The sequence below is a fragment of the Sinocyclocheilus grahami genome, unplaced genomic scaffold (genome assembly GCF_001515645.1).
Source record: "Sinocyclocheilus grahami isolate Dianchi unplaced genomic scaffold, SAMN03320097.WGS_v1.1 scaffold34.1, whole genome shotgun sequence".
Taxonomy (NCBI): Eukaryota; Metazoa; Chordata; class Actinopteri; order Cypriniformes; family Cyprinidae; genus Sinocyclocheilus; species Sinocyclocheilus grahami.
The window spans coordinates 2,714,454-2,729,543 of record NW_015505213.1 but is presented as its reverse complement, the minus strand read 5'-3'; the positions used below and the strand labels follow the sequence as shown (position 1 = coordinate 2,729,543).

The window sequence follows — 15,090 nt, the reverse complement described above, 5'->3', positions numbered from 1 at the left end:
TGTTGGTTACAGAATCCGGATTACAATTTTTGTTTCTCAAGCTGTGAGAGATAAGAGTTTAATGATTTAATACATCCACCATCTGCTTTATTTAACTTTCATGCAGAGTAACCAAACTGCCACTTTATGCAGTTTCAAGATGCTGCAGATATGAACTTGTTTTTCGGAGTAATAAGCCTGCAGACACTGCGACACCTTCTATAAATGTGTATTGATGAGTGAATCTGCTCTACTCCACCCACTGCATGAGTCTCACTTCAGATGTGCATGGCGCATGCAGAAATATGTGTCCGTAGTGCTACCATGGAAACCCATCAGAGGGGCATCAGTACCACATCCAGCACATGGGATTTCTGATCAGATCATTCAGATAATGAATCTTGCTCAATAGTGCACTGTATTTAAGATCCATACCGCATTCGTGTTTCATCTTGTGTGTCACGCTTGACGCATCCCAACGCACTGATTATCAGATACCATTTGCTTTATTGTAGATTCAGAATGTAGCTGAAATATATGTCATGTTTATTTCCGCGATGCACATTTCTGTCATCTTACTACCGGTATGCATGGTAAAAAAAAAAAAAAAAGGTGAACTTGGGGGGGCTGTCTTTGCGCGCGGTGCGCCGCCCAACCGGAGATGCGCGAGCGCACACTGGCTCATTCGCTCTGGTGCAGACACCGGAGTCAGCGAGGCATGTGTTTGGACACCGGCGTTTCGATTAAATAAAAAAGACACTTACAGAAACCAAACACCTGAGCGTTTTCTTTTCCCACCGGCTGTTATTTGCCAACGGCCGCTTGTCGCGCCATCAGTTGTTTGAATTGCCACCTCACGCAGGATTGCGGCGCCCTGCTCCTCGTAAACATTCGTGAATGGAAAGCAGTTGCAGAGCAGACATACATCTTGTCAAACGTTTCTCGAATCCTTTACAGTTTTGTGATTGATTAGCTGGATCCTCTTGCAGCCTTTGAGGGAAGATGGAGACCTTCTTCGCAGAGGTGGGCTCATTTTCTAACGAGGGAACGTGGCATTTCATCTGTTGTGCTTTATGTGCAATGCAAAAATAATAGATTGTGCGCTGTATGTGTGAAATAATTCCCCAATAGTCTTATGGTGTAAAAACCGGTGGATAATTCTCATTGGCTGTTCCCCAGGATGTTGCTTGTAATGCTGTGTCTTCCTATAACGGTGTCATTCTGTTGACATACAGTCGGTTTACTGTTTATCATTTTCAAGTGTTTTATTAAAAGGAGCCAGTGCGTTATTTGACACGTTGACAGTAGTTTATGGTGATGTCGCGGGCATCGGTGTCTCGCGCTCGCCTGGGCTGTGGCGCGCGTGAGGGGGAAGGGGCTCGCCCGTTGAAGCAGAGGCAGGGTCTCTGATATGATGTTTCTGCAAGGGTGCTATGCAAGGTTTTACAAATGGTTTCATGCATCTACACTGTCTGTTATGAATGAGATTAAATGTCTCTGATTCCAAAAAGCAGTGCCTGGCTGTGTTGTCAAGGCTGTCCGGGCATAACTGAGATGATTTCCATATTCAGAGCATTCACCTTCAGTCTGATAGGAACATATATGCAGCGGCTCATAATAAACCTTTCACCCTGAATGCATTGGTGGTTTTGTTTACCTGATCTGTATTCTGCAGGACAGGCCTCACAGCAGATTTTTCATCCATTTGTTTCATTTTTATGTCTGCTTCTTTCGCTTATCTCTTTCATTTTATAGTACAATTAGGTGCCCAAATCCTACTTGATTGGATGATTAGGTCATTGCTCATCTCTCTGTGTTAAAAACACACACTCTTTGCACATAAAACACCTGCATTTGATCTAATACTGAATTATGGCATCCTCGTTAAGACATTTATCCTCTTGAGCACATGCTATGTCTCTCAAATGGTTTTACGCAGTCAGCATTTAATCTGTGTCAGAGTGGACAGCACCAACACAAGGCTTAGTGAGTAAATTACATTAATTGATGATGCAGACACTATGGATATTGTATTTATTAGATAGAAGAGCAAGAAATTGCGAAAGTAGGCTATGTGATGGCCCAACAGAACAGGAGAACCTGATCTTTGGATCCTTCACGGCCTGCTATCTGGAAGGGCCATTCATTTAATTTATGGGGCATTTACAGTGAAATCTGTCTCTGTATGTGGGTTCTAATTGCTGGTCTTTCCAAGTGGTTCAGATAATTTGTGATGCATCAGCTAGAATCAGTGTGACTAGATAGCTGGTTCTTGTCCATAAAAACTGGCTGCTGAGATGGGAGTTGTAGGTGGTAGGCAGGTGGTTCCAATGCAGTTTCTTAGGTGTTTTGAGTGGTTTTTAGTGAATTGCTTGCCTTAGTCAGTGTTAATGTAGGGGCCAGAGGTCAAACTATCCCCCAAAAGAGTTGTGTAATGCTTACCCTTTTAAATGGGGTAATAATATGTGTAAGATGCAGTGGAGCATATAAGTCCCCATAAAAAAAATCAAGACTTGACCCTTCTACTAATATCCTTATCTCTGCCCAGCATCCTAATGTGTCATTGCCCAGCAGTGTCTCAGGAGCCCAGGGGTGTTTCTTGAGATCCTGAAAGCTCAGTGACCCTTTAAAGCACAACACGCATGCACAAACTGCTCTTTTAGCACCCATTTCTCTGCTGTCTGCTCTGTGGTGACAGTTCAGGTTTTGGTGACTCAACAGTCCACACCTCCAGTCCCCACAGCAACATTGTAATAGAGGCACGTTACTGGGTCACCCCATGGTCCTAGTGCTGGGTATTACATTTTAGAATCTCAAGCATGTGGTTCGGAATGAACTAGATTTTAAAAAAAAAAGGACTGATATTTTATAGAAAAACCAAAATGTTTATTAAGACGTGTTATGAGATGTGTCATTGTTGTAAAAATATTACAAAATCTTAGGCTAATTATGTTGTGGACCCACTTACTTTCTAGACAATTTTCTAATGTAGGCCAGAGATTATATATAAGTATTAGTGCTGACCATATAATAGCTCTCTTCAGATGAGAATTGGACGTGAAGGCCTACATCTTTACAGAAGTTTCTATTTTTATGCACCACTTTTTAAAATCTCAGTTCAAAAAACATATCCTCAAACTCTATCTGAGGGCATACAGAAAATTGTAAGTACTAATAAAGCATATCTAATTGGAGCACTGTTTTATTCAAAAACACCTTTTTTTAAATGGTTTGGGATGTAACAGCTAAATTAACAGCCACAGATTTTCCCCCAATCTGGCATCCTGTGGTCACAATCAGCCAATTTTGCAAACCCAACCTTGACCTTGATGGCACTCCTTCTTGACCGTGATGAAATTTAAACTATGTGAGAATAGCTGCAAATCCTAAAATGATAAATGTTAGAGAGGATATGCACACAGCACTCAATACTGAAAAGTGTGTCTGATTGTGTGTGTGTGTTGGTTTATTTTATATAAAATGTAATGTTTGGATGGGTTTTTAATAGGGCTGTGCGATATTGAAGAAAAATGCAATATGCAATAACTCATTAAATAATGCGATATTCGATATGCGATACGATAATGCTTAAAGTGCCACATGCTCAAATGAAACAGTTTTACAGTTGCTGAGTCAGTTCTGTGAACTTCTATAACTATCTTGTGTCATATATATATATGGTTATTTGTGTGTATGTACCAAGAGTTCCTGTAAAACCACAACAAATTCCTTGTGTTTGCGCACACTTAAGTGGTGAATAAAGCTCATTCCGATTCTGATTCTAATAAGAACGCACCCCTACAACAACTTTTGAAAGTGAATGGTAGTTTTACTCGAGCATTACATAAAAATGTCATTTTAACATTAGTGCAATAATTTTAACATGAGTTTAGGAACTGAATAATAAAAAGGAAAAATAAAACACGGCTTAGTGTTTCCTCTCAGTGTTAATGTAGGGGCCAGAGGTCAAACTATCCCCCAAAAGAGTTGTGTAATGCTTACCCTTTTAAATGGGGTAATAATATGTGTAAGATGCAGTGGAGCATATAAGTCCCCATAAAAAAAATCAAGACTTGACCCTTCTACTAATATCCTTATCTCTGCCCAGCATCCTAATGTGTCATTGCCCAGCAGTGTCTCAGGAGCCCAGGGGTGTTTCTTGAGATCCTGAAAGCTCAGTGACCCTTTAAAGCACAACACGCATGCACAAACTGCTCTTTTAGCACCCATTTCTCTGCTGTCTGCTCTGTGGTGACAGTTCAGGTTTTGGTGACTCAACAGTCCACACCTCCAGTCCCCACAGCAACATTGTAATAGAGGCACGTTACTGGGTCACCCCATGGTCCTAGTGCTGGGTATTACATTTTAGAATCTCAAGCATGTGGTTCGGAATGAACTAGATTTAAAAAAAAAAAGGACTGATATTTTATAGAAAAACCAAAATGTTTATTAAGACGTGTTATGAGATGTGTCATTGTTGTAAAAATATTACAAAATCTTAGGCTAATTATGTTGTGGACCCACTTACTTTCTAGACAATTTTCTAATGTAGGCCAGAGATTATATATAAGTATTAGTGCTGACCATATAATAGCTCTCTTCAGATGAGAATTGGACGTGAAGGCCTACATCTTTACAGAAGTTTCTATTTTTATGCACCACTTTTTAAAATCTCAGTTCAAAAAACATATCCTCAAACTCTATCTGAGGGCATACAGAAAATTGTAAGTACTAATAAAGCATATCTAATTGGAGCACTGTTTTATTCAAAAACACCTTTTTTTAAATGGTTTGGGATGTAACAGCTAAATTAACAGCCACAGATTTTCCCCCAATCTGGCATCCTGTGGTCACAATCAGCCAATTTTGCAAACCCAACCTTGACCTTGATGGCACTCCTTCTTGACCGTGATGAAATTTAAACTATGTGAGAATAGCTGCAAATGATAAAATGATAAATGTTAGAGAGGATATGCACACAGCACTCAATACTGAAAAGTGTGTCTGATTGTGTGTGTGTGTTTTATATAATTATATAAAATGTAATGTTTGGATGGGTTTTTAATAGGGCTGTGCGATATTGAAGAAAAATGCAATATGCAATAACTCATTAAATAATGCGATATTCGATATGCGATACGATAATGCTTAAAGTGCCACATGCTCAAATGAAACAGTTTTTGTATGTATGTATGTACCAAGAGTTCCTGTAAAACCACAACAAATTCCTTGTGTTTGCGCACACTTAAGTGGTGAATAAAGCTCATTCCGATTCTGATTCTAATAAGAACGCACCCCTACAACAACTTTTGAAAGTGAATGGTAGTTTTACTCGAGCATTACATAAAAATGTCATTTTAACATTAGTGCAATAATTTTAACATGAGTTTAGGAACTGAATAATAAAAAGGAAAAATAAAACACGGCTTAGTGTTTCCTCTTTGAATTCAATATGCACTGATTCTTATTTAAGCTACAAAAGTTATTTAGGTAAGAGCAGTGAGTGATTTTCTCTTTGTCTTTTGTTCATGGCCCCAAATATTGCAAGCTGTAGCGATATGCATATTGCGATATGTACATTTGCGATATTTCGATATATTGCACAGCCCTAGTTTTTAATAACTGAAGCAAAAAACATATTATGAATAGTTTTAATGTAGTTTTACAATTGACATTTTCATTCAATTTTAATTTTGTTGTATTTTTAATATAACTCATTTTATGTTGATTTACACACACACACACACACACACACACACACACCATTTCTGAGCCAGAGCTGTGGAAACTGTAATCTAGACGTTTGAAGAGAAAACAAAAAGAGAGTGATTTGTCGATTTTTCAGGTCAGATTCTGGCTTTAATATAATTCCTTTATAGTATTTTTGTGTCTTTGTGCACTTAATATAATTGAACTAATAATACTACTTGCAAAAATGCTTGCAGATGTAATTGTGCCACTATGGCATGTCCACAATCTGAAGCAATGACAACTGGAGAGTGCCAACCCAAAATGTCTCTCACCAAACACATAGACCTGTTTATAAAGATATGCTGGGGGGGGGGAAGTAGAAAAAGGACAGGATGTCAGAGAAAAGAGTGCTGAAAGATTGAAGAAAATAACTAATAAAAGAAGAAATTAACATAACAAACATCGACTATCTGGAAATGACTATCGAATGGAAAGGATGTTGGCATACACAATTTAAATTTTTATGGCTATTGGCTTTTAGCTAACTGTAGAATTCTAGTATAGGAAATCTAATATATAGGAACTCAAGATATATTGGTACCATAATTACCAGAATTTTATTTTTATCTCTATTGGCCAGTAATGCATTTTTATTGCATGCTCATTTTTGAATTTAGATTATCTTTGACATCCACCAACACCTAATAATCTAGTTTTGTTTAACACTGTTGGTGGATTAATAATAATTTGTATTCTTGTGATGTTCTTGTGAAGTTTTTGATGAATAAAGATGTGAGAAATGTTGTGTCAGTTGGGAAATCTGTATCATCCTTTATTACATGCATCCCAGGTCAGAGCAGAATTCGTGTTAGCATCCTTTCCTCCTCATGGTGACATGAATTGTGTATCCTCTCACGCTCTCTGTGGTTCTGTGTCGCTGCATGGTTCTGAGAAAATTAGCCACTGGAGATGTGTGACCTATATTTGCTCAGCAGCTTCATTTGAAGCGAGTGCCTTGATTCGTTCCAGTGTGAATCTCTCTCTTTTCCCTTTCTCTGTATATCAGTCTCTCTTCAACATTGCTGTCTCACTGCTGTCTCTTCTCTCTTTTGATTCATCCGTTTCCGCAATGCACTAATTTCTCAGGTTGTTTGAAGTACTGGGCTTTAACATTGACTTTCTACTTTAAATTATCTTTTTTATCACATGCTGTAGGCCTTTGGAAAAGATTGGTACCATCAATTCCTATTCTTCTTTTCTTCATCATTCTTGCTTTAAGTTTATGTCATCTTTACCCTTTTTTGGTTTAATTGTGTTCCGTGTTTTCATAGTACTAAAGGAAGCTCTTAGAGATATTCTCTTTTTTAATTTTTTTCCCTTGCACTTTGGTTGCTGTTGAATAGCCTAAATGAGGTGTGATTGTTGTACTGTGTGTATCACAGTTACATTGCGTGTGTATATGTGTGTTTACTGCCTCTTAACCTGGAGAGTTTTTCTTTCCTTCAAGGGGATCAGTGTCGATCACTAAGTATCAGATTTTCATTATCAGGTTAGAAATTGCATGTCTTATGGATTCTTGTGAGGTTTTAATTGAACGTTGACCTCTTAGACTTTAATAGCATCTAACATTAAGGATAATGGTAGATTGTTGAAGTAGCATTGTTCTACAAAGTGAGTTTGAGTGCATTTTTATATTGGTCTAATCGAAATACATTGTTTCTGGTTGTGTTCAGTTTGGCTAAAAGCGAAACTCGCTATACACAAAATTAAAAGAAATTAGTATTTTAATGTGCAGAACACTGGTTAGCTTTACTGACTGCAGAAATTATTGTGAATTTTTTGGTGTTTGATGAATAATCCTTTTTATTCATAGTTTTATTCATAAATTAAATTAAACATTAACTAAATATTTTCAGTTTTATCTTAAGTCAACATTCTACTTAATAGATCATTTAACTTTTGCTTGATAAAATTAAGTTGTTAAAAGAAAAAAAATTATATTGACCTACATTATTGATTACTTTTTGATTACTTTTCTAAATTTCTAACGTTTTCAACTGTTTATCATTTTCAAACATGTAAACCAGGCAAGGTAAACCTTAAAGTAGTACTCACCACTGATTACTGTCACACTTACGAAATCTTTCATCACTTGTATTAAGATTATATTTCAGTTTTAAAGTAGACATTGGATGCAAAATTCACTTTTACATGGTGTTTGCATATAAATGTATCATAGCAGTGTGTGGACATAACCACCCTACAATGATAAAAATCCATTCACTCCTTTTTTTAATCCCCCAAAATCTTAAACAGTCTCAAATGTCAAGCCGTTTAGATTTTCTGAGCAGTATGATGTCATATTGTTCAGGCCCCACCCACAACCGCTGATATACTGACCAATATTAGCATATTTTCACCCTCAGTCAGTTGTACAAAGCCCATAATTTTCTCCACGCTCCAGCAGTTGTAGCGACAATGTCTTCAATGTAGGTGTTTTGTAGTTTTGTGATGTAGAAGAACATAAGAATCTTAATTTTCTCCCGACATCAGAACCACTGAGGACGCAGTGCATTAGTTTTGTTTTTAATGGTAATGCGCCACTGAATACACCTAAATTCGTTTATGTCTGCGCAAATAATTTTACTCCAAAAATGCTAACTTTAGCCTGATAGCACTGAAAGCGAACGTCCCACCCTCCCTGCAATCGCTGTCTAATGCCACGCCCCCTGAATGCACATACGCCCACAGACCAGAATACCAGAGACAACATTACTACAATAGGCTACAGCAGTTCCCAATTCCATTCCCCCCCCCCTGCACATTTCATATGTATCTCTTATCACGTGCAACGTTTATTCTATTCGACCGTAAGCGCCCTGTAAAGTGGACATCACCGGATATTCCGCCATGATTCCAGTTCAAAGCGAGCATATATGTTCCATACAAAGGGCATTAAAGTGTGTAAGACGTAAAATTAAATGCTTAGGAATTTTAACCAAAGTATGTTGCAGACCGTTCATGAAGACCCTAAAGAATCATACCAACTTGTGGACAGTAAATGACTGTAAACACTGGAATCTAACAATGCCTTGGAAAAAAAGAGACGCCCTGTAAAGTGGACATCACCGGATATTCCGCCATGATTCCAGTTCAAAGCGAGCATATATGTTCCATACAAAGGGCATTAAAGTGTGTAAGACGTAAAATTAAATGGTATTTATTTACAGAGGTATATTATGTCACACTTCTCTAGTAAGTTCCGTCTGTGTGTGCAGCGCAAATCCGTGAGGGAATGTTCCGAAGTGAAGTAAACAAATGGATTTCCCCTGCTCAGGGAGTAGGGAGCAAAGAACACTGTGTAGGGAGCATGTCAATCGGAACACAGTTCATGCACGTAGCTCACTTCTAACGAGCTGAATCGGGTGTGTTAACTAAGCCAGACATGCAAAATATGCAGAGCGGGGAGGCGCGTATGGCTATATCATGTGTCATTCACCGGTGAGAAAACTTTATAGTACAGTTAGTAAAAGTATTACAATACCAGGAAGGTTGTTGATGTTTGCCTGCCATTCTCGCTCTGTCTGCACAGCGTACGTGAATGCGCTGATGACGTATCCTGTCTACGCGAACAGGGTGCGCAGAGGTGTGCAAATACATACAGTACGTTGAACTTGACAGGCAGGTAGGAAAGCCAATTAAAACACTCGGTCCGAGTGTTTTGATTGGACGAACATTTCTTGGTCCTACGCCATCCACAGAATGTATAAATATAGATAAATACATTTAGACCACTTAACTTAATGATTGCTATCGGGATGTGAAGAGACTTTCAACCAGCATAACAAAAAATGTTTCTGAAGACAATCACCTATTGCACCTTTAAAGGGGTCATATAATGCTACATGCACTTTTACAAGTTGTTTGAACTGAAATGTGTGTTGGCAGTGTATGTACACAACCACCCTAAAATCCACCCTGAGTGAGCTGTCATCAGTCCGCCATTGTTTCACCGCTGGAGCAGTTGTAGACAAGAATGAATCTTAAGCGATTGAGGTCTTCTGTTGGATGTAATAATGAAAATTGGAGACTCAGTGGATTATGTTTGTTTTTGAAGGGAATGCGCCCCTGATCTACATAAATGCGTCTATGTTCACGCGAATCATTCGTGATCCAGCTTCACCTACAGAAGAAGTGAGTGTAAGGTTTTTTCAAATCGCCTTTCCTAATAATGTGCTAATTAATAAGTTTCGCGATGAATGCAGCTAAAGTAAACAGTCTCTCTGAGAGCGGTACGGAAGAGAGGGGCGGGGTCAGCAGAGCTCATTAACATTTAAAGGAAAATGCTACAAATCTGCATGCTCTGAAAAGAGCTGTTTTTGACAGGGTAAAAAAGGTGTTTTTTACACTACCATTGAGAAATTTTAACCAAACTATGTTACAGACTTTTCATTAAGACCCTAAAGAATCATATCAACTTGTGGAAAATGGGCATCCTATGACCCCTTTAAATAAAAATGTAACATTTGAACCAAACCATAAATATAATTTGGGGTTGGGGGATGAAATAAGTGAATTTGGCTGTAACAAATTAAAAGTTGATCCAAAGTATTTTTTCAGTGTATAGCCATGTAATAAGCAAGCTAATGTTTCCTGATCCACCCTGTCAGGATTTATTTTGCGATAATGATTGGCTGACTGTATGTTATCGCTCCTTTGGATCCAGTTCACCCACATAACCGTATTATAGGATCATGAGCAGGACATACAGTGACTATGAAGGCTTTCAAAATCAGGATGGAGCTGCATGTGTACACGCTTGTGTTTTCAGTTAGAGAGACCAGCAGAGAGAAGCACTGAGCAAAGTTGTCTCTCCTGACCCAGATCAGCCGCCTCCGCCTGCCTGTGAAGAGCAGATCTGACAGATCGCTCCAGGGAACAGTGCAAATCTCTTTCTACCACAGCTGATGCACGTGTGCCCCTTCCTGTGTCTCCATTCCTTCTTTTCCTCTCTCACTGTACATTCATGGCATCATTATATGGTCTAGTCATTGTTCTGGTCCCTTGTGTATAATTAGAATGGTTGCTCATGAAGTTTCACTCGTCTAGAGTGATAGCTTTTTCTTTTATTCAAGTCATCATCTTTGAGACTGTCAGAATATGAAGTAAACCCCATGCGGAGAGAAACCAGGGTGCCTCAATCCCAACATTAAATCTCAGCCTCTGATCATTGCAGGGTTTTTACTGAGGAGCATTTTAGCACTGGGGGCTACTGAAGATGCAGGGTTACTTCAGCCGTGGATAATAAGAGATACTCTCCGTTTCTTTTAGGAAAATATAGGTTTGAAGTGTCTGGCCACATGTCACTGAAATTAAAGGGATAATTCACCCAAAAATTAAAATTCTGTCATCATTTATTCATGTAAACACATACAGCACATATATAACGCACAAGTTTCTGTGTCTACTATAGGTGTATGTATGTGTGTTGATCATTATTTCAATGTAAATAAAAGACTTAATTAAACCTATTTATTATATAAGGAAATCATATCTCTTCCAGGAGTTATATAAAAAATTGTCTTTGATCTTTCAAGCTGTTTAATGGCACTCAGCGGGTGTTGCATGCATCAGTCCAAAAGAAGTTCAATAAAAAGCACCCATCCATAAAAAAAAAGTGTCTCACATGGCTCCGGGTGGTGAACAAAGGCCTCCTGTAGCAAATCGATGCATTTTTGTAAGAAAAATATCCATATTCAAAACGTAATAATCACTTCAATGTAGCTTGCGCCAACAGTTGTACACGGAAGCAGCTCTGGGGGAATGACGTATGAGGTCAGCTTTGCGCATGCGCCGCTCAGAAGTGACGAACGCGAAAGCGCAGGGGGGAGATCAAAACAAAACAACTGTCACTTATTAGAAGTACAAAACGAGGATTTGTAAAGAAGAATGTTGGAGTATTCTGCTTCCTTTGCTCCTGTTAACAAACGTTGGTTTTCACGAGACTCACCGGCGCATGCGCAACGCTGAAGTCATATGTCATCCGCCTGGAGCTGCTTCCGTGTAGGACTGTTAACGCAAGCTACATTAAAGTTATTATTACATTTTGAAAATGGATATTTTTCTTACATAAATGCATCGATTCGCTCCGGGGGGGCGTTGTTCACCCCCCGGAGCCATATGAGACACTTTTTTTATGGATGGGCACTTTTTATTTAACTTCTTTTGTACTGATGCATGCAACACCCGCTGAGTGGCATTAAACAGCTTGAAAGATCAAAGACATTTTTTATATTACTCCGACTGGATTCGTCTGAAATAAGAAAGTCATATACACCTAGAATGACTTGAGGGTGAGTAATTTATGGGCTAATTTTAATTTTTGGGTGAACTAACCCTTTAAGCTGCTCATTTTCCTGTTTATCTCTGTAAAGCTGCTTTAAAACAATTGTATAAAGCACTATATAAATAAAGGTGACTTGACTTGAATTTGCATTTTAAAATTAAAAAGTCATACAGGTTTGAAATGACTAGAGGTGAGTAAATAATGACAAAATTGTCATTTTTGGGTGAACTGTCCCTTTAAGCATAATGTCCATGTACCAAGCAATAGCCAATGGCTCTCACACAACATCATAAAGTAGTTTTTGCATTTTTACTTGGAAACTGGATGTATAGAAATACACACACAAAAAAAATATTTATTTAGGATGATATGTATATAAAATCACTGAAAAAGCAGACACCAGCTATGCAGAGAGATAGGAATGGGCTCAAAGTTTATTTTAGTGGACTAGTGAGGGTACAAGATCAGCCTATGTAGCTAAATGATACTGGGTCAGGTCATGAATATTTTAGATGCTTTTTACCCTCATTTTAACCTATTGTTAATGGGTATTGCCAAGGAAAATTGTATTTGTTTCAAATAGTTTTTAGTTGTTGAAATCCGACAGGTTCATGATTTATGCATTTATTCAACATCTGACGTATGAGTCTCCTTTGTAGTATTTGAACAGCATACTGTATGTGTGTGTATGACGTATGCAGTCCTTACCTGAGACTCATCGCCATCTGTTCATACCAAGACCAGACTGGAAATATGCAATAACAGGAAAAAATAGATAGGGAAGTTTAAAAATTTGATGACATTATCAGTGTAATATTCATTAAAGAAACTCATATTAAGGGCACCATTTTATGTCTTATATATAGTCTGCTACTTCGGAATTTATCTTTTGTGGTTTTATATCTAGTTTTGTGTATTCAATCCTTAGGCAAAAGGTTAAAAGGTTTGTGTGCATTTGCAATAAACCCCATAAGTTGAGAAAACCTCTAAAAGGTATTAACACTAAGGGTTTTCTTAGCTAACTGTAAGTAGTTTGTTGCAATCAGCTGAGACAGTCTGACATGATGTGGCCATGCTGTCTGAGGCTAGTTGGCATGTGCTATCAATACTGACAGAGTGGCTGTTTCCACATAATAAAATCACATGGCTGATACTGTAAGTAGCTATTTATAGTTAGTTTTATAATACAGTGTATAGATACACTACCAGATAGTTTGGGGTCAGTAAGAAAGTGGCAGTAAACACATTTATAATATTTATGCTTTAAATAAGTACTGTTCTTTTGACATTTCTATTCATCAAGGAATTCAGAAAAAAATGTGCCATATCACAGTTTGAACAAAAATGTTATGCAGCATATTATGTAACTTTTTCCGGCATTGATAATTATCAGAAATGTTTCTTAAGCACCAAATCAGCATATGATTTTTAAATGATCATGTGATCCTGAATACTGGAGTCATGGCTGTTGAAATTCAAAATTGAAATTGTGAAGCTTTCCCATCACAAGAATACATTCCATTTTAAAATATATTAAAATGTTAAATTGGAGTAATATTTAATTCACATTATTACTGTTTTTACTTTATTTGATTAAATAAATACATTCTTGGTGAGCATAAGGGTCTTCTTTAAAGGGCACCTATTATGCCCCTTTTTACTAAATGTAATATAAGTCTATATAAGCCTATTTTGAGTGGAAGCAGAAACATATGCCTACTGGTGCATGTATCTTTAAATGCAAATGAGCTCCTGCTCCCCACCTCCCTTTCCAGAATAGGACTGTGCCTTTACAGCTCGTAACTGTTTGGTTTTGATAATCATGTCTATCTCCCTAAAATCATGCGTTTTAAAACTGTCGGTTTAAACTTCTGATATACGGTTTTCACAACTTTCTGAAGCACACGCACAGAAAGCGGCTGTCACACGGCATGTGAGTATTAAACTAATATGTTCTCTTTCATGTCTTATTGCGCTTAAACTGTCAAAAACACACAAGCTTATGTTAAAAACACAAATGAGTTGCAAAAACACAGTCGCTATGTCTGTGAAGGTAAACAGCTGGGAAAGAAATCGCATTTTTATTTTAGATCTGTGTATTAAAGGGTTAGTTCACCCCAAAATGAAAGTTCTGTCATTAATTACTCACCCTCATGTCGTTCCAAACCCGTGAGACCTTCATTCATCTTCGGAACACAAATTAATATATTTTTGATGGAATCTGAGAGTTCTCTGGCCCTCCATAGACAGTAATGATATTACCACGATCAACGCACAGAAACGTAGCAATTTTATTCAGCAGTTCTTCTCCCGAGTTACCATCTTTCGCCATTTTGGAGAGTACCCCAGAACATAATCAACGTATTGAGCGTTTTTTACGTTCAGCATGCACGCGCTGTCTACTGAATGTAATCAGCGTTGTTTATGTTCAGTAGACAGCCGTGCATGCTGAATGTAAGCATGTGTGTGCGTGAGGGAGAGATGCCCTTATAAATGAGGTGAGGTGGCTTACGCCGACTGTACACACACACAGACATGCTAAAAATACTAACCCATGCTGCATTTGACCTTTCCATGCAACCTGCACAAGAGTATTTTTGATCCTCTGCAAAGGCATTCAAAAATCAGTCCACTTTTAGTCTTTATCCATCTGTGTATTAAATCAGTCCAATTCCCCAATGCAATATTTCAACTTTAATATATAACCTACAGCCCTGTCCACTCCACTATTGCCCTAGTTCACACCTGCTGCCACAACCCTGCCCCTCTGTTGCCATAGCAGCCGTGTGCTTGTGCTAAACCCTTTGATGGAGAGGTGGCAGCTCGGTGGGATTACTGTAACGCAGCAGGTTATTATAGTGATTATAGTGCCCTTATAATGCTCACAAAGGCCAGGGTCATCTGTCTGAATCTTCCAAGGGAAATCTAGTGGGAAATCGCTCTTGTGTTATGTCTATGAAACTGGACAAATTGCACAATACTGCATGTAGCCCTTTGGTAGATTAGCAGCTTGGGTTTTCTCTTTCTTGCTGGCTGTATAGACCTATAATTATCAGAACGCAAACAGCTAGGCC

General features: G+C 38.2%; 1 protein-coding gene across 1 annotated transcript in view; it reads left to right on the top strand.

The window, feature by feature from the left end:
* The first annotated feature begins 671 nt into the window (after window positions 1–671).
* Window positions 672–15,090, top strand: part of LOC107581381 (unconventional myosin-X-like) — a 54,987-nt gene continuing 40,568 nt past the window's right edge. The window contains exon 1 of the mRNA XM_016266940.1: window positions 672–1,002. Coding sequence (XP_016122426.1) covers window positions 982–1,002 — 21 coding nt within the window. The 5' untranslated portion in view covers window positions 672–981. The remainder of the gene's footprint in view (window positions 1,003–15,090) is intronic.